This window comes from Trichosurus vulpecula, chromosome 5 (assembly GCF_011100635.1).
Source record: "Trichosurus vulpecula isolate mTriVul1 chromosome 5, mTriVul1.pri, whole genome shotgun sequence".
Lineage (NCBI taxonomy): Eukaryota > Metazoa > Chordata > Mammalia > Diprotodontia > Phalangeridae > Trichosurus > Trichosurus vulpecula.
Genome location: NC_050577.1, coordinates 256,520,828 through 256,545,894, shown reverse-complemented (window position 1 = coordinate 256,545,894; position 25,067 = coordinate 256,520,828). Strand labels below are relative to the sequence as shown.

The following is a 25,067-nucleotide window of genomic DNA, read 5'->3' as shown; positions in this document are numbered from 1 at the left end:
AAGAAAGGAAGGAAGCAAGGAAAAAAGGAAAGAAAGAAAGGGAAGGAAGAAAGAAAGAAAGAAACAAAGAAAGAAAGAAAGAAAGGTGTCCATTACTGGGCCCATCCTTGGCATCTTTCTAGTTTAGTCGGACTTGACTGAGTTTATGCTCTGAGAGCATAGCATTGAAGAACTCCACAGAACTTTCAAAATAATAATAAAAGATGTCAACTCCATGATGAAATGGGGCATTGAAGTAGGAATTTAGGTATTATAGTTAAGTGTACATTCATGCATACATGTTGAATATGTGTGTTCCAGTTAATGTCAGGAAAATTTCACATCAAACATCTTTACTGGTTTATATATTTTAAGGACTATGTTTCTTGTATGCAGGCTAATATAATTTAAAAAATAAATAATTATTATTGCTTACAGAAGGCCTTTATAGAAGAAGTGTAATTTAATACAGAGGTGTCACTCTACAACACTCTCCAGTGAAGTCTGGATCAGGTTAAAATGTAACTGGGAAATATTTAATAAAATAAAAATACAACAAAACATAGTTTTAAAATGTAATTTTATCTAAGTCAATATGTGGCCCTCTCTTCTACTTTAAGTTTGGCAGCACTGGTAAGAAATGAGGCAAAAGATGGCCAACCACCAATCGGAGGAATAGAGCTCTCACCCTGGGGTCAGGAGACTCGGGTTCAAATCATACCTCTCATTAGCTGTATCGCCATGGACAAGTCACTTAACCATTCAGAGCTTCAGTTTTCTCGGCTATAAAACTGGGATAGTCATACCTATTAGAGTTATTGTGAGAAAAGTACTTTTCAAGCCATTAAGAACTATGCAAATGTGAGGAGCTGTTGTTAACATACAAGTAAGACTAAGAAACTAAAGGAGATGGCCTTGAGGTTCCTATGACCTTCTTCCATTTGTATATTAATACAAAGAGTTGCCCAAAGTCACACAGCTGAGGCAGGATTAGAACTCAGATCTTCCCAACTTCGGGTCCAGCAATCTGTATACTGCACCACCTTTCTGCCTCAAGTGCAGTGGGTTACCAACATCTAATAGTTGAAGACTCTTTTCTTCTTAAATACATAGAGATGAGAAATTAAGCAACTTTCACCAAAGCCCATGGCTAGTACAGCCAGAACTAATACCAGGTTTCCTAACTGTTAATCCTCTGGGTTTTTTAGGGAGTTCTGTTCCGCTATTATTTTCTTGCCTGTGTCTCAAATACAATATAGTCCAATTACTTCTCTTTGCCCTGACTCTTCATGTCATTTCCTAATTTCTTCATACCACTACATTGTATCTGAGGTCACTTTTGTCATGGTCGGCATTTCCTTCCTCTGAGATAAAGGAAATGCATTTGTGTCCCCAGGTCAAGAAAACAACCGAAGCCACCTTACAAACGATACAAGACATGGTCACCATCGAGGATTACGATGTCTCAGAATGCTTCCAGCACAGTCGGTCCACGGAGTCTGTAAAGTCCACCGTCTCGGAAACGTACTTGAGTAAACCCAGCATTGCTAAAAGAAGAGCCAACCAACAGGAAACCGAGCAGTTCTACTTCATGGTACGTCATTCATTTCCCAAGCCATGACGTCCTCTCGAGATAACGCAGGGACATTTATTTCAAAATGCTGACTTTTTGTGCTAATTTTTTTCTTTGAAAATCAATCTTCCCTTGTGCAGAAATTCAGGGAATACCTGGAAGGCAGTAATCTCATTACAAAGCTTCAAGCCAAACATGATTTGCTGCAAAGGACACTGGGAGAAGGTAAGCGATGGAAAATAATCAGGAAGGGGGTGATTCATCAGAGATGAAAAAGTGGTCTGGAATTGGAATCAGCTTCAGTACTTATTAGCTCTGTGAGGGGATAAGTCACCAGAGTCAGCTGAGCATTAACTGCCTCTGAAAATGGAAGCCGTGATTCCTAACACTAACGACCTTATCAAGTTATTATGCGACAAGTGTAAACCTTTGAATGCTATGTAAATGTGAATGTTATAGTAATCAATCTATACATATGTGCATGTGTTTATGTATTTCTACAGCGATCACATATGTTTATATATCACATACATCACATGTATTTATAAATGTCCATGTATATGTAATACATCATATGCATATGTATAAGCGTTTATTAGACTATAAACTCCCCAGGGACAAAGACTGACATTTTTCATCTCTGTATCACTACTCCTATGTATGATACCTGGCACATAATAAGTATTTAACAAATATTGAATTAACTACATATCTAAATATAAGGGAAAGATGAAGAGCATATAATAGAAAGGGAAGTAGAGGGGGTGAGAGGGGTTATGTAGATGGTGTCTAGCAAGGGGGCTTTGGTGATAGAGTTAATGTGGTCCTAAAGGGATTTGTGCTAATAAACCACACCAAACCTCACATATCTATAGATCAATAGATCTAGAGAGACATAATAAATACATTATATTATATATATTATATAATATATAGAGATGTATCTCTATGTAACATAGAGATACATCTCTACATATAATATCAAGATATATCTCTATATAATGTTGAGATATACATCTCTATATATAATATAGAGATATATAGAGATAATATAAGAGATATATAATATAATGTAATATAATATAATATATGAGATATATAATATATAATATGAGAGAGGTACTATAGAGATATATCTCCCTATATATAACATATATATTTATATATATAATATATGTAACATGTGTGTGTGTATGTGTGTGTATTCCCATATCTATAACCTCCACATACTTGCTGCCCCCTACCTTACTTTTCTACCCAGTGCTAGGCACTAGATGTTCTAATAAGTTACAGGATTTGCGTTTTATTTCCCACCCTAGAATCCAGTTTGTTTTTTCAATGCGTATTGGCTTTTCTTAAGAACGTTCTTTACATTGTGGTTAATCTCCTGAGTAGGAATAAAATCATTCCAAGGAAAAGACGGCTCTGCATAATTCCGTTAGTGCTGCTTAGTTTATTTGTAAAATTAAAAATGAAAATAGAAATATAAGATCAAATCCCCACTTTAGCTGCCCCATAGTTTCCCCATTGTTTCACTTAGCTCTCTTTTATTCATGCTGTATAGGGCCTGCTGAGATTTAGTTGAAAGTAAAGGGAGGGTATGAATCATCTTCTCTCCTTTCCCAGGAAGTAAACAAATTTCCTACCTTGCTTCTCAGTATCTGTCAGTGGTCTCTTTTCTCTAAGGACACAGCCATCACCTTTCACCTGGTCTATTACAGTGCTCTTCTAAATGGTGTCTTAGCCTTGGGTCTCTCCCCTCTTCAATCCATCATCCTACACTCAAGGGCCAAAGGGCAATTCGTACCGTGTCGTTCTGCTACTCAGTAAGCAACAATAGTCCCCCAATGCCTCTAGGATCAAATAGAAACTTCCCTTCACAACATGGCTTCCACATTCCCTTCCAGCCTCATTCTACATTATAGCACTTCCCTTGCTGTGGTCCAGCAGAACAAAGCTTCTTGCTATTCCTCTCACATTGTTCTTCCATCTTTTATCTCCATGACTTTGAACTGGTTTTTTCCCGTATCTGGAGTGTACTCCTCCCTCACCTCCACCTCTCTGAATTCAGCCCCAAATGCCGTCTTCTATTTCTAACCTCCAACTGAACTTTAGCATTTCCTTCAATTATTTTTTAAAATTATTCTGAAGAGATCATAGTCATTCCCAGGCTGCCAGAGAGGTCGATGATATGAAAAAAGTTAAGAATCCCTGTTGTACATTGAGGCTTTCTTTATCCATGCCCATCTCTCCCCAGGTGCTAGTGCCATCCCAGCAAAAAAAATTTACCTGGCATTTATGTTGTATATACTTCTATAGCTAGCATTTATGCAGCATTTTAAGGTTTGCAAAGCGCTTTACAAATATTATCTCATTTTGATCTTCACTGAACCCTGGAAGGTAGGTGGTATTATTATCTCCATTTGACAGATGAGGAAACAGAGGCAAATAAGTCACTTAACTTACCCAGGGTCACATAGCTAGTAAGTGTCTGAGGCCGAATTTGAACTCGAGTCTAGCCACCTACCTGCCTATATTCGTGTTATCTCCCCCAAACATGTGTAAGCTCCTTTGAGATCAAGGACAGTTTCTGTTTTTGTCTTTGTAGTTGTCTTTTGTTGTCATTGAGTCATTTTAGTTGTGTCCAACTCTTCATACCTCCATTTGGGGTTTTCTTTTTTTTTTCTTTTTTTTAATTAGATTTTTTATTTTTGGATTACAACACTCAGTTCTACATGTTCTTGAGTTTCAAATTTTCTTCCCTTCCCTCCCCTCCCTTCTCCCCCCCCCCAGATGGCATGAAGTCTGATATACCTTCTACATATAACTTTGCGTTAAACTTATTTACACAATAGTCAAGTGGTAAAGAAGAATTATGACCAATGGAATGAATCATGAGACAGAAGAAACAAAATCAAAAAAGAAGAGAAAAAAAAGAGAGTAAATAGTTTGTCTCAATCTGCATTCAGATTCCACAGTTCTTTCTCTGGATGTAGATAGCTTTTTCCATCATGAGTCCTTTGGAGCTGTCTTTGAGCCTTGTATTGCTGAGGAGAGCCAAGTCTATCAGAGTTAGTCATCACAGAAGCAATATGTCTGTGGTTGTGTAAAATGTTCTTCTTCTGGTTCTGCACCTCTCACTCAACATCAGATCATGTAGGTCTTTCTAAGTTATTATGAAGTCCATATCTTCCCCATTTCTTATAGCACAATAGTATTCCATTGCATTCATATACCACAACTTGTTCAGCCATTCCCCAATTGATGGGCATCCCCTTGATTTCCAATTCTTTGCTACCACAAAGAGCTGCTATAAATATTTTTGTACATACAGGTCGCTTTCCCACTTGGTGTGATCTCTTTGGGATATTGCCCTAGGAGTGGCATTGCTGGGTCAAAGAGTATGCACATTTTGGGTTTTCTTGGCAAAGATATTGAAGTGATGTACCATTTCCTTCTCCAACTCATTTTATAGATGAGGAAACTGAGGAAAGCAGGGTTAAGTGACTTGCCCAGGATCACACAGCAAGTGTCTGAGGCCAGATTTAAACTCAGGAAGATGAATCTTGCTGACTCCAGGCCCAGCACTCTATCCACTGTGCCACCTCGCTGCACTTATAGCCTCATAGTAGGCACTTAACAAGTGCTTCCTGACTGACAAATTGTACTTCCAAAGTATAAAGTAAAAATTTTTACCTAAGGGGGAAGAAAAACTCTCAAAATGACAAGTTTTTGGAAAACTTGGCTACACATGTCTTTGCCCAGTTTTCTTAGCTTTTCAAGAGTCTCTCTCTCTCTCTCTATCTGTCTGTCTCTCTTTTTCTCTGTCTGTGTGTGTGTGTGTGTCTCTCTGTCTCTCTCTCTCACACACACACACAACACACACACACACACATACACACACACTCTTTTAAATTTCTTACAGAATGTCTGATAGAGCAGCATACCCCTAAAGTCATTTCTGAGCACAAAGGCACCATTTATTCTCAATGAACATTAAGACTTAGAGGCTTTTTCTGCATTCTACCTAGAAGGTGTGATGTCACTTTGCAAATGGTACTGTTATGAGAGTTAGCTCTGTGAATTCATTCTTGGCACCAGAGACTACGTGAGTTAAGACACTTGAGGTCACATTCGGAGAGCTTTTATGGAAGTGATTCACTGTCTAGAACGGAGTCTACGTCTTCCCAACAGAAAACCCAGACTCTTAATATTATTTTAATATGCCTTTATTAAATACTGCTATATTCTGGTCAGTTGTTGATCTATATCCCAGATTACATCCTCAGCTGCCAAACTGCACTACAGCATGCAGACACACTGTACATGGTGAAGTCTAAGCTTGTCATTTCTTTATCTAGAATCAGGGAATTCACCCTGAGCTGTTGTGGCCAAGGGTGCTGACTCCTCATGGGACCATTTCTCTTCTGCTTGAAGGACCTGGATTCCCTCTGCACAATAGGAGGTCTGTTCTTTGTTCAAGATATTGGTATGGCACCAAATACAGGCCACCCCTCCAGCCTGAGGAAAGAGAACCAACTGGTCTAACCTGAATGTGACTTCAGTCACACACAGTTGACTCTTTATATAAGTGTTTGTGCCTGATAGCATTTTCCCTTTTCTTGGCAGGGGAGAAAGACAGTAGATATGGTTAGTTTGTTTGATGGTCCAGGAAGAACCACCCTCAAGTGAGATTTGTGTTTCAGACTGTGTGGTTTAGACCTTGTTTACCCCTGAGGTCTTCAGAGGCTATGGCAAGGCTTTTTAATTCATTCATTCATTTAGCAAGTATTTATTGAGTAATGACTCTGTACTAACAGCATAAGGACTACAAAGAAAAATATAGATATCACATGGCCCATATCTTCAAGGCATTTAAGATCTAATTAGGGACACAAGTTATATGTGCATGAAACATTTAACTAACAGTTGAAGACATTGGGTGACAAAATGCTCAGATGATTGGTAAAAGGAATTTGCGCCCTGGGAGATCAGAGATGAGAGGGATCAATGAGAATTAAATAGATCCGAAGGATGGGTGGGATTCCCATATAGATTGTACATTTCATAGTTTGCTATTTTGAATAATATTCCATTTCATCTCTTAGATTAACTTCTCTCCCAGCTAGCACTACCATTTAAAGCTGCAGGCTCAGTAATGGAGGTAACTGTCTAGGTATTTGCAGTCTGAACACTTTGTAAAGGCTAGTGGGGATACTATAGTCTTTCAGGAATGCTATCCCATGTGTACACCAGAGAGCTCTGATGAGACCACTAGCCTGGTTGGCAATTCATAGGTTGTACTTCCTCACTTAATAATTAATAAAGAAATGCCCTGCCTTTATGGGCAGCAAGGTGGCACAGTGGAGAGTGTACCAGGCCTGGAGTCCAGAGGACCTGAGTTCAAATCTGGCCTCAGACACTTCCTAGCTGTGTGACCCTGGGCAATTCACTTAACCCTGTTTGCCTCAGTTCATCTATAAAATGAGCTGGAGAAGGAAATGGCAAACTAGTCCAGTATCTTTGCCAAGAAAACCTCAAATGGGGTCACAGAGAGTCAGATATGACTGAAACAACTTAACAACAACCCTGCCTTTATATAGCCTAAAGGAAGGTATAAATAAACCTGGATGGTGTAAGGGCACCAGGAAAGGGACCACACAGGTCTGAGGTGGCACAACAGAAATTGCATGTGTGAATTATATTATACATATTATTAGTAATATTACACATATCACCATAATTATATTATACATATGACTATAAAAATTACCTTTGTGGTAAAACAAATAGCTCAAACTCAAAGATTTACCCAGTGGATCTTATACAGATAAAGTTACAATTACAGACACGGGTTTGTCCATCTTACGCTTTGTTTTTTGACATTCTTACTTTCAAGGACATTCTCCTTCCATTCATGCAGTTTTACAACTCTGGTGTCATCCTCAACTCCTCTCTTACATCCTCTTGTACATCCGCTTCTCTCCACATACACAGCCACCACCCTCATTCAGATCCTCAGGTCCTTGTCAGTCTCTTCCACAGACTACTGGTCTCCTTGACTCAAGTGTACTCCAACCCATCTTCCATGCTGTTGCCAAAGGGGTTTTACTAAAGCATTGGTGTGACCATGGTCACATTTTCTCTCCCAATTCCCTACTGCCTCCAAGATCAAATATAAAGTCCTTTGTTTGACATGTAAAGCTATTCGCAACCTAGATCCTTGTTGCCTTTCTAATCTCACATTCTACTTCCATGCACTCTAACCCTACTGGCCTACTTGTAACCTCATACACAACCCAACACTCCTTCTCTCTCTGTGCCTTTCTACTGACCATTCCCCAGAGCCATCTCCATTCACCCTGATCTATATCTTGCCACCGGACCCAGATGCCTTTGGAGGGGAGAGTGAGGCTGGTGACTTTGCACAGCCCTCCCTCTATTAAATCCAATTCGCTTGTAAGTCATGGCATCACCTTCCTGATGTCATTGTCTTCTTGGAGAATGAAGGACAAACGGCAACAACTGGCCATTCTCCATACCTGGAATTCTCTCCCTCCCAACCTCTGACTTAGAATTCTTGGATTCCTTTAAGACGCAAATCAAGCACCACCTACCTCCTCCAGGAGACTTTTCTTGGCCTTACCACCACCCCCAAGTGCTGTCACGGTTGCCTTCTATCAACTCCATACTTCTGAATGTTCTGACTTATATATGTTGTCTTCTGTATTAGAAGGTAAGCCACTGGAGGACAGGGACTATATCCCCAGTGCTTAGCATTGTGTCTGGCACAGAGTAAGCACTTAATAAGTCTTTACTGATTGATTTACACTTTTACAAAATTTAACTTTGTTGCTCTCACAGCTGCAGAGGTGACACCACTGAAACGATCATCGAAAGTTAATTATCTAAGCTCACTAAAGTTTAGGAAGAAACTAGATAATGAGTTGGCATAGACGAAGCCAAAAAAAAAAGCTTTATTTTTCAATAACACAATACAGTAACAGTATTTTAGTGGCCCAAGGTTTTGCATCTTTTGAATAGAGTGTACAAGGGAATTGGCTTGGACTTTTAAAATAATTGGACAATGAGCTCTTCCAATCAGTGTCATATTTTGGTTGTGTTTTTTTGTTTTGTTTCATTTGGGGAAGTGTTTTTGCACCTTTGACATGAGGGGGCTGACTTTAAGTAATCAGTTCAAGTTTTTTGTCTTTTCATTTTTTGGTTATTGTTTTTTTCTTTTTGGTTAATTTAGAGGGTCTGACACTGGAAGTTTAATTCATATCATATCTCTGTTTCTAGTCCATGACCTAAAGCTTCTAAGAACAAAATTAAGTAGGTTATTTGGCTGCCCTATTTTATTGCCATTTGAGCAAGTATACTTTCCAAAGAAAACCTGAATATGAATAATTGCTTTCTCTAGGACTGTACCTCCATAGGTGCTTCTCCTTTTAAGGAAGAAAGAAAGGTTAGAAAATGACCCACAAAGTCCTTGTCTCAGGAATACATTTGTCAACTACACTCTGTGTTTCCATCTACTTTTAGCTTGACTGTTAAAGCTTCTGTTCAGTTTCAATTTTCCATTTTTGAGCCTTGGAATTCTTTCTGAGTCAGTATTCAAAGGAATTTATGCTGCTAATGGTACTAGAGGAGATGGGAATTAGACCTATAATTTCAGTGGAATAGGGATGAGGAAATCCCATGGTCAACATCTTGTCTTCAACTTGTGGTCTTAGAGAGTGGGTAAGAGTCATACAACCATATAAAAAGCAGGACTTGAACTCAGGGCTTCTGTACTCTGAGGTTGGCTCCATATTTACTATGACATACTGCTTTTTCTCATATTGTATGTTGACAAAATATATTTGTAAAAGTTAAGAATGAGGCTCATCTCTCATAACACACCAATGAGCTTTTACAGATATCTGTACCTAGTCAATAAATCAAGGCTTACATATTTCTGTATGGATGACAAAACACCGCTTCCTCCTGGCTTCATTGCTAGTCATCTTTTCCATAAGCCTATTGATCATGGGGACCAATCAGGAATTTCTGGGTCATGCTTGCCCTTTGTCAGGGAGTCAGAGTGCAGTCCCAACTTGATGGTAAGTATTCCAGTCCACTCCTACAAGAAAGGGAAGAATCATTACAGAGTTCTTCTGTTGTTGTGGTCTAGTCATATCCGACTCTTCATAACCCCTTTGGGATTTTCTTGGCAAAGATCCTAGAGTGGTTTGCCATTTCCTTTTCCAACTCATTTTACAGATGAGCAAAGTGAGGCAAAAAGGGTTAGGTGACCTGCCCAGAGACACAGATAAAGTGTCTGAGGCTGGATTTGAACTCACAAAGATGAGTCTTCCTGTCTCCAGGCCTAGCGCTTTACCCTTTGCACCACGTAGCTGCCCATTACAGGTTCTTACCCCTTAATAATAAAGACTTCTCTTTTTAACAGTAATTAAAGGCAGCAGCTATTGGAGGGGGGAAAAAATCACTGAATTTGGGATCAGAGGACCTGGACTTCAATCTCATTTTTGTCATTTAATATCTGTGTCTTTGGGCAAGTAACTTCTCTGGGCCTCAATTGTCTCATCTTAAAATGAAGGGGTTCGTCTAGCTGATTGCTAAGTGCCCTTCCAACTTAAAACCCTGTGATTCCAGGTGTGACTTTCAGTGGGTCAGCTCTTCCCTAAGAGGTAACTAGCTTAGCATTCCTCATCAAATGGAGAGCTGCCAAATGCCTGGTGGTCCGGTTAGTGGACAAGAGGGGATGCTTGGCTAGAAAGTCCTCTGGTGGCCTGATAGAGTTCATTCATCACCTACAACAAGGCAGTTAAAAACTTCAAGTTAGAATCCTTGCATTGCTCAATTTAATTTGCTCAAGGAACTTCATGGAGTGGGTAAGGGTTAGGGTGGGTGGCAGGATACAAGGGATGGAACTTGTATACAAATAGGTAAATACAAAACGTGTGCAATACAAATACAGAATATTGGGGGTAGGGAGAGAGCCCTGGCATCTTGGAGAATCAGGAACGGTCTCATGTAATGGAATAGAGCTAGAGATTACAAGCGGCTAAGAGGTAAAGAAGGGAGAGCATTCCAGGAATTGTGATATTAAGGGTTGTCCTGCTAAATAATCTTCTTGGACAAGGTCTATTTCCAAGCTATAGAAGAATGTAGGGTAGTTAGGTGGCACAGTGGATAGTCTGGAGTCAGGAAGACTCATCTTTGTGAGTTCAAATGTGGCTTCAGACACTTATTGGCTGTGTGATCCTAGGGAAGTTACTTAACCTTTTTTGCCTCAGTTTCCTCATCTGTAAAATGAGCTGGAAAAGGAAATGGCAAACCACTCCAGTATCTTTGCCGATAAAATCCCAAATGGGGTCACATGGATTCAGACACGATGGAAACAACTCAACAACAACCAAATAGGAGAATGTTGGGTTGCCTTAGAGTATGTTAGGGTGCCAAATGCCCCCTTTATACTCTCCTAGCCAACCCTGAAATATCAGAGCAGGTGGCAACCTTAAACCCATGCAAACACTAAATCATACACGAGAACAAAAGTGAAGACACACAAAATTCTAAAAAAAAAAAAAGGGCCCATCATATTAAGTAACAGGGAACCCAAAAGGAAGGTTTTGAGTTCATTCGTGTGTAAGAGAAGCAGCATAACTGAATGCTGTCATACCTTAATGTCAATGATCAAAATGTCATTGTGATTGTAAAACCTAATCACCTCCCACGTCTCTAATTGCATATTGCAACAAAAATACCAATTTAATCTTAATCCGGTCAATGTTGCTGTTGAATTATATCCAAGTCTTTGTGACCCCATGAACCATACTGTCCATTTCTTGGCAAAGATGCTGGACTGGTTTGCCATTCTATAGTGGATTAAGGCAAACAAGTTAAGTGACTTGCCCAGGGTCACACAGCTAGTAAGTGTCTGAGACCAAATTTGAATCCAGGTCTTCCTGACACACCAGGCTCAATGCCCTGCCCTAGAGGCAGGTCAGTATTTCCAAATAAATCTATATCCTCTGCCCCCTGCCCCTAATGCAAACCATTCAAAATAAATAATTGGCATTTGAACGCTGATTGCATTTTGGTAGTATTTTATCATTCTGTTATCCTTAGCCCTAACATCTATGATGAAGCAGGGCTTAAGAATAAAAGTAGAAACATTAGACCTCTCTCCCTCTTTCCCCAAAATGCCTGTTTCCCCGCAAATAGCTTGTTTCTCTTCCTCTATTTGGTCCCAGGCAAGAAGATAAAGAATTGAGTTCACAAGAGATTCCCCCCCCCAACTGGTTTTGAACCTTCAGATTTGTTTCTGTTCAGTTCAGTATTTATTTGCTATATGCTACTATATACTGTAATACATATACTACAGTATTATGTATGTGTACATATATGTGTGTGTGTATGTGTGTATGTGTGTGTGTTTATGCTATATACATACTAAAGGCTGGGGATACAAGGGAAATTGTCCCTGTCCTCAAGGAGCTTACATTCAAATCTCATAGCAGGGCATTTTTTCTTTAACACCCAACAAGTTTGAGCAGAGAAAAGTATGGGATATAAATCAATGAAAGTCAATTTTGTGAGAAGGCCTCAATTTATGACTGATGTAATTCAGTAAAAACATAAGCTGGTCTAACTTTAAAGATATTATACATGATGCCAAGTTGGCCTACAGAATTTTTAAAAAATATTACAAAGGGGACATTGGAAATATTTGCCTTGGAATGGATTTCTAAGTTTATGTTAACCTCTTGTTTCCCAGTAGGATACTAATATTTAATTAGTGTGTAATTGTAAACTTGGTGTGTACAAAAAAGAAAAAGTATTGTAATGGTAAGTGATGAAGAAATAGAAAATAGACTTCATGATCCGTTTCCATCAACTTAACCTATTTTTGTGTGTGTGTGTTCCCTTAGGTCACAGAGCTGAATATATGACCACAAGGTAGGAAGATGTTTGAATCTTGCTCATAACTTATCTTTGTTATTCCTACCCCTTGTCAAGGGACAAAAAAATTTTTAAATAATCAGAAATGGAAAAGTTTTACCAATATATGTGAAACCCATTGATCAGTGTGGTAGATTCAGGTTTCTAGTAAAACTGGATTTGCTTTTATGTATTTCTGAGGGCTTCCCAATGGGACAGTAAAGTGTTCTTGGAAGGCAATTTGGTAACAGGAGCCCAAGGCAAACAGGTCTTGGATTGTCTGAATCAGAGCACTTAGAGGCTCCAGAAAGATTCTGGAGAAGAGGGGATTATAGGATTGGATCATTCCATTAACAACAATTTTTTACGTGAAGATCTATTCTGCTAGGAAGCACATCAAAAAAAGCAAATGTAGTTACTTTCTCCCACCCTCTTCCTTGATTGTGAAGAGAGCATATTAGAGAATTGGGACAGATCTTGGAGGCCTTCTAGTCCAACTCATCCCTGAATAAGAATTTCTTCTATACCACTGAAGAGAAGTGATCTTGCAGGACTCTTGTGAGAAAAGCTCTAGTGAAGGGAAGAACCATCCTTTTCAGCTTTGGGACAACTTGAATTGTTAGGAAGCTTTTCCTGAGGTCAAGCCTATATATGCTTCTTTTTCAAGTTTGACCCATTCCTCCAGACCTCGGAGATCAAATACAACAAAAGCCTATCCCTACAGTAGCCATTCTAACATTTGGAAGCAGCTAGCATGTTCCCTCCACCACCCCACCACCCTAGTCCCCAAGTCTTTTACAGGCTAAACATCTCTAGTGCTTTCAACTGATCCTCATATGAAATAATACTGAGACTCTTTTACTGCCTTGGCCACTTTCCTCTAGCTACTTTCAGTTTATTGTCTTTCTCCTAAATTTGTGGTGCCAGAACTAGAATACTCTAGATAGGATCTAATCAGGACAGAATACAGGAGTACTACTCCCATCCCAGCCCTAGACACCAAGCAGCCCAAAATAACATCTGCCCATATTTATTTATTCATTCATTCATTCATTTATTTGTTTATTTATTTGCCTATCTATCTATTTATTTATTTGTTTGTTCATTTATTTATTTGCCTATCTATTCGTTTGTTTGTTCATTTATTTATTTATTTGCCTATCTACTTATTTATTTGTTCATCTATTCATTCATTCATTCATTTATTTATCTATCTATCTATTTATTTATTTATTTGGATTGCCCTTTTACACTGTTGACTTACATCAACATGAAGCCTGCTAAAAAAAAAAAAAAACTCCAGGTCTTTCTTCACATGAACCGCTATCAAGGCTTGTTTTGTCCCATCTTGTCCTCGTAGAATGACCCCAGTGGGGTAACCCTGTACCCCTTCAAAAACCATTTTCTTCAACTTTAACCTTTGCAGATAGTTGTAGTTTTTCTGTTATCTAAAGACTTCAGAGTCACAACTATGGCTGATCCGATGAAATTATTGTTTAAGCAGATTCCAGTTCAGATTGTGAAAAGTTAGGAAGGTTTGGTTTTCTCTTTAAAGGCTGATGTAGCAGCACCGGGAGCAATTCTAATCAGCATTAGAAAGATTTTACAGCAGGATGCCAAGTTTTCTTTGGGCTGAGAGGTATGTTTAGGAAACTGCTATGCCTACCCGTCACCCAGATTGATTTTCAGAACTTTAATGTTCCTATTTCAAAGTGAACCTGTCTCTTTTTTTAGTGAACCAACTAGACAGTGTTATAGCTATTGTTTTTTTAAGGTTTTCAGAAAAACAGCGCTAAACTTTTAAATTCTGTGACCACCAGTTAGCAGCAGCAGTTTTGTTTTAATCACTTCCCCATATTACATCAACTCCCATTAACAAAGAAATACAATTAAGCAAAACCAACAAAACAAATGCACCTGACAGAATACCTACCATTCTGTGTCCATGGGCCTCTACCTCTCTACCAAAGTGAAGGAAATGTGTTTCATTAGGACTAAGGCTGATCATTGACAATAATCTGAGTTTAGCTACTTTTTACTGTTTTTATTAACATTATTGTAGTCTTTGACTATTGGGGTCCTTCCGGTTCGCCCTCTTTGACTCAATGTCAAGTCTCCCAACCTTTCCCTGAGCTCCTCATAGTGAGCATTTAATGGCACAATAATGTTCCATCATGTCCACAGAACGCAATTCGTTCTACCATTCCTCAATCAATGGGCAACCAATCTCATCCCTGCTTTTTTTGCTACCCCAGAAAGAATTCTTTGACGTGGACTTTTCCTCCCCTCTTTTTCTGCACCTAATGCAAGATGCTCCATTTTAATCTAAAATTTCCTTCAGTCAGGCCACTATTAGAACACTAGCCCATTTTAGATAACAGCTTCTTTTAATGAAGCAATTGTCAGGCCTTGAGTATAGCAGTTAAAAGTCATTCAAGACACTGGTGCCAGTGACCTGTTTCTAATAGTTTCACCTATTATAAGGCGGAAACATTAGCCATAATCTGAGACCTACATTGCCCACAGATTATTTAAACGAGATTCTAGCTTGATGTAAGTCTTCTGATTTCATTTTCCCTTCAATCAGAGAAATTCCAAAAACAATAGACCCAATGGAGAAAACCCTAACTTTAAAAAGCCTTTTCATTGTCATAGACTCTAATGAATAGAAAGCTTTTTGATCTGTTTAAAATGACTGAAGTAGTTACATGCCACCCATTGTCACATCTTTGCTATTCAAAGGACCCACTGGGCAGCAATTGAGTTGTTCCTTCCCTCCTGGGGCATTTTCTATTCAGTAGTCCCCATGCCTTTTCTCACCTCCTAATTAAGATTGCAAAAGCTAACCCAGTAATTATAGTGATAGCAGAAAATCCCAGCCTACCTAGCTAAGAGCTTGACACATGGTCCTAGTCCTTCCCATTGTCCTTCTCATTTTCTTCTGTTGACAATTACAAAAGCACAAATTTGCCTGCAAGTCATGGGGTTCAAGGCCTTGTACTCCACTGGTCAGGTGAGCATGCCTGCTGATGAATTCTTCAAATATGCTAAGAAACTGAAAAGCAGATTGCCAACGAAACCATCATCTTTTGGTTTCTCCCCTTAGAGGCCACACTTGTTCACTTTCAAGACAGAAGGACAGAGTTAATTCTTGATTTTTGCAGTATTATTCTACACATGTTACCAAGTTTCTCAATAGACACGAATTCATTGGTAGCTTTTCTATCAGGAAGCTTATGAGTTTATAATATCTATTATTAATTAAATAAGTACCTTTTCCAAAAAATTTCACTTACATCTATTTCCCGTGCCATATTTTCTGCTGTACCTTATTCAAGAATTTTTCCCCCCTTTTTAAAAAGCATCATAAAATCCTATACATCCACAGTAACTAGAAACAAATGCTAACCAAATGTTGTAGGCCCCTTCTTCTATATCTTTATGTTTAGCACAGTCATATATAAAGTGAATTCAGGTTCTAACTTCCATTTTGGAAGACAAGAACCTCTGTTTGAGTCCCAACTTTGCTTAACTCTCTGGTCTTCAGGTTTTCTCATCTGTAAAAGGAAAATATTGGACTAGATGGTCTCTAAGCTTCCTTCCAATTCTAAATCTGTGTTCCTTATGAGATCTGCTATGGAGGATAAGCTGAAGAGATCTCTTCAGTGGTATTACATTATGTAAATAAATGTGATATCAAAAATAAATATATTGGAAATGGGTTAGGAAGCCCCCACTTTGCAGTCTGAGCTTTTGCACAATAAAACAGTCCAAATAAAGAATTCAGGCAGGAAACAAGCTTGTACTGTATGGAAGGTAAAACATATATAGCAATGTGGGGAAAATACTGAATTTGAAGTCAGAAGACTTGTCTGGGTTCTAATTCTGGCTCTACCACTTGGTCCCAAGTTGTCCATGGGTAAGACTTTACAAAATCTCAGTTGACTCATGTATAAAATTAGATGTTTGGACTAAGTTCTTTTCTTCCTCTAAATCAGTGATTTTAGGTAGATAGATGAATATGTGATTAATAATACAGATTCAGTCAGATGAAAAAGTTATCTATTGAGCACATTGTAATTATTATATGAAAAACACACTTAGGTAGCGTGATGGTTTCTTTTAAAGAAATAATATTGTTAGATACACTTTTCCCCCTGAGAAGGTATTGGAGTGGATCTTTAATTCAATTTAACAAGTTTTAAGCACCTCCTATTTGTCAGACCCTGTAATGGCATTGGGGATGCAAATACAAAAGTCAGACCATCCATCCCTCCCTTCCTTCAAGGAACTTAGATTCTAATAACTAGATATAACACAAATGTGTGGCGGGTGGCCCGGGAGGGGAGCCTTTTGTACCCTTTTTTCATTCATAATTTATCCATAGCCACTGGTACCCAGGTTAAAAATCCCAGCATTCTCCTGAAGTATTTTTATTATTAAACATTGATAGAACATTAGATTATAACGACAAATCATTTCATTTAAATTCATAAAAATTCCACCCAAATCACTATTTTAGTAAGCTTGTGATTTCTTAGCATGTGTGTTATGTTAACCAGTTGATGTGACTTCTGCCCTCCCAATTCAGATGGTCCTTAATACTAGCTACAAAATATCAGGGATACCAAAAGTCTGATTCAATTCATTGTCTGTCTTATTAATAAACCAAGTCAATGGTGGAGGGACAGAATGAAGGCAAAGAAGAGATAATGTGCTTCTTATGTGGGTGGGCAGTGGTGAATACTTAACAGAGGTTCCTTATATGTGTAATTTTGACATGACCTTTGGGTGTTTCATTTATTGTTTGATTTGTTCTCTACTCAGTAATTATATTCCCTTCCCTTAGGCCTCCAAATGTTCCCCCTAAGCCCCAGAAACACAGGAAGCCCAGACCCCGCTCACAGTATAATGCTAAGTTGTTTAATGGGGATTTGGAAACATTCATCAAGGTACTGGCACCAGCCATTTGGGTGGCTAATCTCCACACTTATTACTATAATGGTCTAGGCCTCTTATAAAAGGAGGCAGATCATTATATACAAGTCTGTCCTGGGGCTCTTTGCTTACCCAGAAGAGCAATATAATATTTCCTGAAGTCAGAGGGGAAAGAAGACAATTTGATATTTGGATCTGATTCCCTTGGAGGAGGGGGTTGGTCCTGCATGCTTTTAGTTTGGTTTGGTATACCAGGTATACCTGGTATTGAGAGTTGTTATTATCGCTGTTTTTAAGGCCTGTGTAAAGAGAGGCTACATTATCTTTTACAAGAATTTGATTAAACAATATTATTCTAGCTTGCAAAATGAGTTATACAGAAAAAAATGTTAGCCTCATGGCAAGGCGGGGTTGGGGCAGCAGCAGACCCAAAAAACAAAATTGCTCGGATTTCCCATGACTTGAGGAATTCATTATATTGGGTGAAATTGTGAGACTTTATAGTCTGTACCTTGTGTCTCTGCTGTGTTTACTCTCTATCTCTTTTTCATCCTGTATTTCTAATAATGCTTCTAGCCGAGGACGGAGGAATTCGCACACAAGACATCAGGTATAGTGCTAGTGGGAAGAGAGTGTAGGCGCTCTCTCTCTCTCTCTTGCTCTCTGCATCACACTTTTCAGGTTGGAGTCATGCTTGGCTTTAATCAGGTCTCTCCAGTACATTAAAAGAGAAATGTTTGCCTTCAGAGAGTTGGCTGATTCAACCAGACATTTTCCTTTAGACTGGACCCATGGAATTTAAAACTCTGGCATATGGAACTGCCCAATGTCTCTAATAAGGAGTCATCTAATTACATGTGGCATCTTTCCAAAATTCCATTGCTCTATTATATCCATTTAGAAGACATCTCATACTGGAAGTCAGAACTTTTGGTAAGGTGACTCAACTTCTCATAGATTGCAGTCTTTGGATAACAGGCACATTTTAAGTTTGACCTGTAATTTAAGGTTGAGGAAAGGGCACCAGATTTGAAGTCCTCACTCTATTACTCCCCTCTGAACCTTGGTTTAGTACAGGCCTCAGTTTCTTCAGCTACAAAATTAGGGGGTGTTCTCCAAGGTTCCTTACCACTCAAAAATCCTGTGATCCTAAGATCTTGGTGCCAAGTTCATGGGTGAACCTGGGGACTTTCTGTTAGAGCTTTGGTTGATTGTTCATGAAAGAGAAAGGGTCTGTTTTTCATCACTGAAATATATTATCACATGGGAAGGGAGCATTTCATGTAAGGTCACATCCTCACCTGTTAAACCCACAGCAATTTTATTTTTATAAAAGATCCATTTCTGCTTAATTACATTATCCCATTTATCTGGACTTGGGGCAGCCTCACCCCTAAACTTCTAAAGAAAAAAGCCCATCAATGTCAAAAAATATGTCATAAATTTCCTGTACTAACACTAGACTTTCAAATTTTTACTTTTTAACTCTTAATGTAATTAATAAATTTGGTTATTTTATTTCTCCACTTATAGCAGATTAGAGGCTACAAATGGGGAAGGCGAGAGGGAAGATTGGAATTTCTAGGCCAGGGTAATAGCCTGACAGAAGGTTAAAGAAAAAACTCCAAAGAGGACCTAAGACCAATATATATTGCTGTACAGTAAAAGAATAGAGTTTTATAGTGAGCCCAAGTCATCAGAAGTTAACAAGAAAAGGTTAATTTATCTTCAGTGTTCTCTGTTTATAAAGACAGGGAAGCATTTAATATAATTTAGGAAAATTTCCATCAAAAACATCATCCTAAGTAAATATTTGGCAATCGGAGGGATGTTTCACTCGTCTAGCATATTTGTCAGTGAAGCTGTTCATTCCCCAATAATGCCAGATAAACAGTAACTGGCATTTGTATAGAACATGAATGCCTACAAAGTGCTTTATGTACATTGTGTTAGTCAATCGTCCTAAAAACCCGTGAGGTAGACATTTCATATATTTATTATTAAGTTGATTTCAGTTGTGTTCCACTCTTCATGATCCCTTTTTGGAGTTTTCTTAACAAAGATACTGGAGTAGTTTGCCATTTCTTTCTCTAGCTCATTTTACAGATGAGGAAACTGAGGTGAACAGGGTTAAGTGACTTACCCAGGGTCACACAGCCACTATGTATCTGAAGTCGAGTTTGAACTCAGGTCTTCCTGAGTCCAGACTACTGCACCCACCTAGCATGCCCATTTTACAAATGAGCAACGGGGGCATAGAGGTGAAGTCACTTGTCTGTATTCATCCAGCTTGTCAGCGTCAGAGGTGGGATTCAAACTTCTTGACTCTCAAGTACTCTTTTTACTAGACTAGATATGGCAGATCTATATTTATCCCCCCTCTGCCCATAACATAGCTGTGAAATAGTGGAAGCCAAATTATTTTTTCCCATTGTACAGTTGGAGAAACTGAGGTACAAAGAAAATTGTTCAAATTCATAAAGCAGCTTGGTGGTCCATAGAAAAACATCCCTAAATTCTTACTGCTCATAAAATATTATCTGCTAAAGCCTGAGTTTAAATACTATAGCATTCACAAAATTCATGACTAGCAATAAAATGGCTAAATAGAGAGGGAATGCATACATATTTTAAGAATACTATGAAAACATGATGTTCTCTTTGGAACTTTCTTAATGCAAACATTTTCCTTTTGATCACCTTTGGTTCTCTGTGTTCTTGTCTTTTTAAGCGTTAAGTATATCACATGTGCAAACTAATATTCTGTCCTTTTTTCCTGACATTTAAACACAATGCTATTATAGATCACAGCATTCTTTTATTTGTTTCTGTAAAAGGTTACTCCCTTTAAATGATACAAATGTACTATTTTTTTAAGATGAATCAGCTCATCACAACTATAAATCTCGGTGTTAATTACCGTATTGCTATCTAACCCCCAACCATTCATTGTCCGATTCAGAGCAAAGTCCTGTTTTCATTGCCAAAAACACTCCCTAAAGAAAAGCATGAAATTGATACCCCTGAAACAGACTCGTGACGGTTACTCAGGAAATGGAATGGAATCATATTTACAGAACCACCCTGAACTATCAAAAGTGAAACATTGAACAATTAAACTGCTTCTCACATTTTTTCATTACAACCACTATCTTCCTCGGAAGGGTATTATCCATCCCAGAAATCAACAATCAATAAAAAAGCAGCTGTTAAAAGCTGTCAGATGCAAAGTAGGTGTTGGGTGTACATAAATGTGTGTGTGTGTGTCACACACACAGACTAAGAAGCAAAACAGCCCGTGTCCTCATGGAATTTACAGTCTACCAGGAGCAAAATGTTTAAGTGGCAGAACCATGGTATACCCAATTCTTACTTAACCCATTCCTTAAACAGAAAAGTGTATTTTTAATTGTTTTAAGACATTCAGAAAACCATGTTCTTGTTGTGTTTCATACTAAAAATTCCCTGTGAATTAGTGCCTGATGTATATCCATCATGGTTGAGCTAATGTTACTGTAAAAGATCTAATTCATAAAACAGCTGTTTTTAAAAAGTAATGAAAAATGAATTTTGTAGGCAGTAACTTTTTTTGAAACTACAGGCAGTGCATGACAGTACATGTTTAACTGAGACTACAGTCTCCTTCATCTCTTATATTGTATCAGTAAATACTTATTTTAAAGTACTACCAGAATTCACATTCGTTCAAAGACCTTAAGCTGCCACAAGATATGAAAATGGAAGTTTCAAACAAAATGTCAGTATAAATAACTCTGATTGCCCGAGTGTGATTTTTTAAAATAAATAAATAAAATTTTGAATCATGGAGAAAGTGATTGGGGAGGGGGCGGTGATCGGAGCAGGAATCACCTTCATAGTTATTTGTGAGTGAGTTCTGATGCAAAGTAAACAAATGCAGAACTAAGGGCCTACAATTGCAACCTGTTATCACTAAGCTTCAGAAGAGGGACACAATCTGGTGTGAATTCTTTAGCTGGAGGGAGGATATTTGTGGAACATTTCTCTCTGAACTGTGATGTTGGACTGGATGACCTCTAAGGTCCCAGCCAATCCAGAGTCTGTGACCAAATGAGATAATATTTGTAAAGTGCTTAGCATATAATAGGCACTATATAAATGCTAGTTATTATCTCCTGGGATTTTTTCCAGTATCTTTATGAGAGGTATTGTCAGGAGGTATACTGACAAATGTCAAACAAATGGTTCTTCAAAAAAGCATGATACTTTAAAATTTAATCTGCATTGTCATTTTAAGTTGGGACAATCAACAGAACAATAAATCAAGCCCTCATTTGTGGCATTTCCAGTTTCCAAGGTGCAAATGCTCACAGTGAAAATTCAACAATCAGCTTTCCCAAGCAGGTACAATATTTAGTTTGAAAAATATATTACTAGATAGTGTCAATTGGATTTGTAAGGAAAATTTGGATTCCTGCGCAGACATAGGGAATTGAGTTAGAACTGAGACCATTTCCACTGTGTTTGATTTGGCTTGCTTCAGAACTGAAATACACCTTTATGTAAATATAAATTATTTCCTCTTCCTTTCTTTCCATCTTATAAAAGAGCTTGTGGTGGGGAAGGGAAAGAATTTATTTTTAAGGCTTCAGTTCTTTGACTTTAATTAAGTTGAATGAAACTCCAAACATTAATTTTGCATGTGATTATGTGTTCTCAATTGAGGTCAATTGATTTCCATTTCTTTCTGCAGGATTCAGGGCAAGTCATCCCCCTCATTGTGGAAAGCTGCATCAGGTTTATCAATCTGTACGGTAAGCTGCAAACATTAACTACCCTGTGGATTTTAAGTAAACTCATCTTCTTATTTATTGAGTCATTTGCAAAAGGGGCCCAGAGGATGGGCTACAATTTTTCACCTTTTTTCTCTTGTTTTTCTTTCTTTTGTAGGTCTTCAGCATCAGGGGATTTTCAGAGTGTCTGGCTCCCAGGTGGAAGTCAATGACATTAAAAATTCATTTGAGAGAGGTAATTGCATTTTTATCCGTATGAGCAAGGGGAAAGACAACTTCTTAAATGCTGTTAAAAATGCATCATTTTCTTTAGTGTGAGAGGAACATGACCACTCTGTGTAACTCTCTACATAAAACTTTGAGTAGAGGGGTTAGGGAGAAGGGAGAGGAGTAATTTCACATAAGAAAAATGGTGCAAAAACTTATGCAGGGGAATTAGTAAAGATGTGACTTGTTACCCAAGGTCTAAGAAGCATTAAACCATTGCATCCTGATTTAGGACAGGATGGGTGGCCTACAAAAGCACTATGCAAAGTGATTCTGAGTAGCATAACCAAGGAAAACTGTCTATAAGACTGTGACCCATCTAGTGCCTTCCTGCTTCCTCTTTCTGTCCATTTCCTGATGCCCTCTCTATATTTAGCTCCCCGATACTTAACCTCATTTTCATCATCTCTTTCAGTTAGTTATCAATTCAACCTTGCTAAAATGTTATTAATAATTGATTAACTTCCATAATGGTTTAAAATTTATCCCCATGCCATAGAAGTGAATTTACATCTAAAGAAGTAAATATGGTCAGCCCCATCATCCTTTCTTCCAATCATCCATTCCTTCCCTTTCTTCAAAGTTGAGGCTCAAGGATCATCACCTGTGACATCCTCCTTTATGGCTTGGAGAAGCAACCTGGGGCGGGGGGGGCAGGGTTACAGAGCGACCTAGGGGTTAGCTGCCACTTCTCTCCTCTCATGAGTAAATAAATGACAAACCACATCCTTCTTTGAAATGATGCCGAGTTCTGCAGAATTGAAATAACTAGACCAAGGCTGTCCAACCTTAGGTTTTTATTGAAACAATAGACGATAATATTTTGATTTACCATTTTAGTGAGAGCTCCGCCCGGTAGCTCGGCTTCGTGTACTAAAGCATTTATGTAAATTTCTATGCGTGTAGGTGGGCTGCATAAATCACACTGCGGGCTGCATTTTGGACAGCCATGAGCTAGACTTTAGTTAAAAAACATCATCTTGTTTTGTTTTCTCCTTCTTACGTACCAGTTTATGATATTTGATGGAAACCAGCAACAGCCAAAACAACAGCACCATGAGTCCTAGCACTGAACTAAATGCACTACAACTTGTGTATCATTTAGTGGTCACCAGGTCATAAGCCAAATTCTGCTAAAGGATGCAGTTCTTCAGCTGGCCACTAAATCGAGCACAGGCCCCATTATTTCACCTCAGAAATTCGCTTAGTATTTTTTTTTGTCATTGCTGGGGTTTGGGGGTATGTTGTTCTCATCAAAATGGAAAAAAAAAATCTTAAATGTCAAATAGGAATATTGTAGCAGTAACTGGGCTGGAGGTGTTTAGGTTAACAGAAAATTAACTATTCCCTCTTAGCTACCTCCCACCTTTAGAATATGGACATCACTGGTCCTTTCAAGCCACTCGCTCTTTTCTTACCTTGGATGTGACTTACCTCTAGTCCCCTCCTTCACCTCTACTCCCCAGGGAAAAGATCCTGTGAGTATGTTTGAAGGAAAACAAGGAACAACTGGAGTCTACTACCTCCAAGAGAATTTTCCCCTTTTAAAACTGCTCATTAATGTCTCAGGCATTGCCTAAGCTTAATGCTCACACAACTAGATCCTTTCTCTGTTTTTCAGGGAGTTATAAAATCTATAAGATTCTCTCTCATATAGCTCCTGAGCCCCCAGCCATTGAGATTTACTCTTCTCCATCCACCTCTCATTCAGACAAAGATATTCTCTCCCTCTCTTCTCACTCTTTTTTTTTTTGATAACTCCTTATTCATGAATAATGAAGTACTCAGATACAAACTAGCCATAATAGATCACTTTAAACAACTAGAAAATTCAAACTAATTATTCAGAAATTATAAATGTAACTCAAAAAATAGAGATAAGCTTTTAAACAGGCACTCATTCTCTCTGGGAGAAAGAGTGAGGAGGAAAGAATCATCGTTGGCCTTTTTAGCTGGTTCAAGCAGCCAATGGCTCTCTCTCTCTCTCTCTCTCTCTCTCTCTCTCTCTCTCTCTCTCAGCCCCCTATTATAATAGCAGCAACAGCCATTCTCCATCTCCCCAACAAAAAAATGAAAGCCCGACATTACTTTGAAGGCACTCTCTCGCAAACTTTCGCAAGCTTGATGTTGGTGTTCTAGGTAATTTCCACCCTTTACGGTGAGAGGAAAATAACCTATCTCTGTATTATAGAATCCATCTTCAATCCGAGGGTCCCAAAAAGCCAGATAATTCTGTTACAAGCAGCAGAGCTTCATTTCAGATATGCAGTTTCTCCATGTTAGGGAGGTACAAATGGTTATATTTATCAGTGATTTCCTAGTACACTGTTCCTAGTAATAAGAAAGGGAAATGAGAGGTTGTTTGTTCAGGAATCAAAAGAATTCTTCATTGAAGTTGACAAATCATAGAGTGAAGGTGAGTCTGTTCTGTGAAAGAGCTAAGTGTCTGCATGATATATATGTGCCTTTCTAGGAGAATAGCTTTATGGATAACAAACATGATTTAAACATGGAACCGGGAATCAGCCAGTGAGTTATTTCCTTGGCCTTGATGTTGGCTCTTTCAGTTTATTTAACCAAACTGATTT

At 38.4% G+C, this 25,067-nt stretch overlaps 1 protein-coding gene across 1 annotated transcript in view; it reads left to right on the top strand.

Moving 5' to 3' along the window:
- The window catches only part of SRGAP1 (SLIT-ROBO Rho GTPase activating protein 1), a 189,778-nt gene that overhangs the window by 125,083 nt on the left and 39,628 nt on the right, over positions 1–25,067 (top strand). The window contains exons 8-13 of the mRNA XM_036761289.1: positions 1,376–1,573; positions 1,693–1,777; positions 12,493–12,520; positions 18,017–18,050; positions 22,173–22,233; positions 22,370–22,447. Of these exons, the coding sequence (XP_036617184.1) occupies positions 1,376–1,573; positions 1,693–1,777; positions 12,493–12,520; positions 18,017–18,050; positions 22,173–22,233; positions 22,370–22,447 (484 nt within the window). The remainder of the gene's footprint in view (positions 1–1,375; positions 1,574–1,692; positions 1,778–12,492; positions 12,521–18,016; positions 18,051–22,172; positions 22,234–22,369; positions 22,448–25,067) is intronic.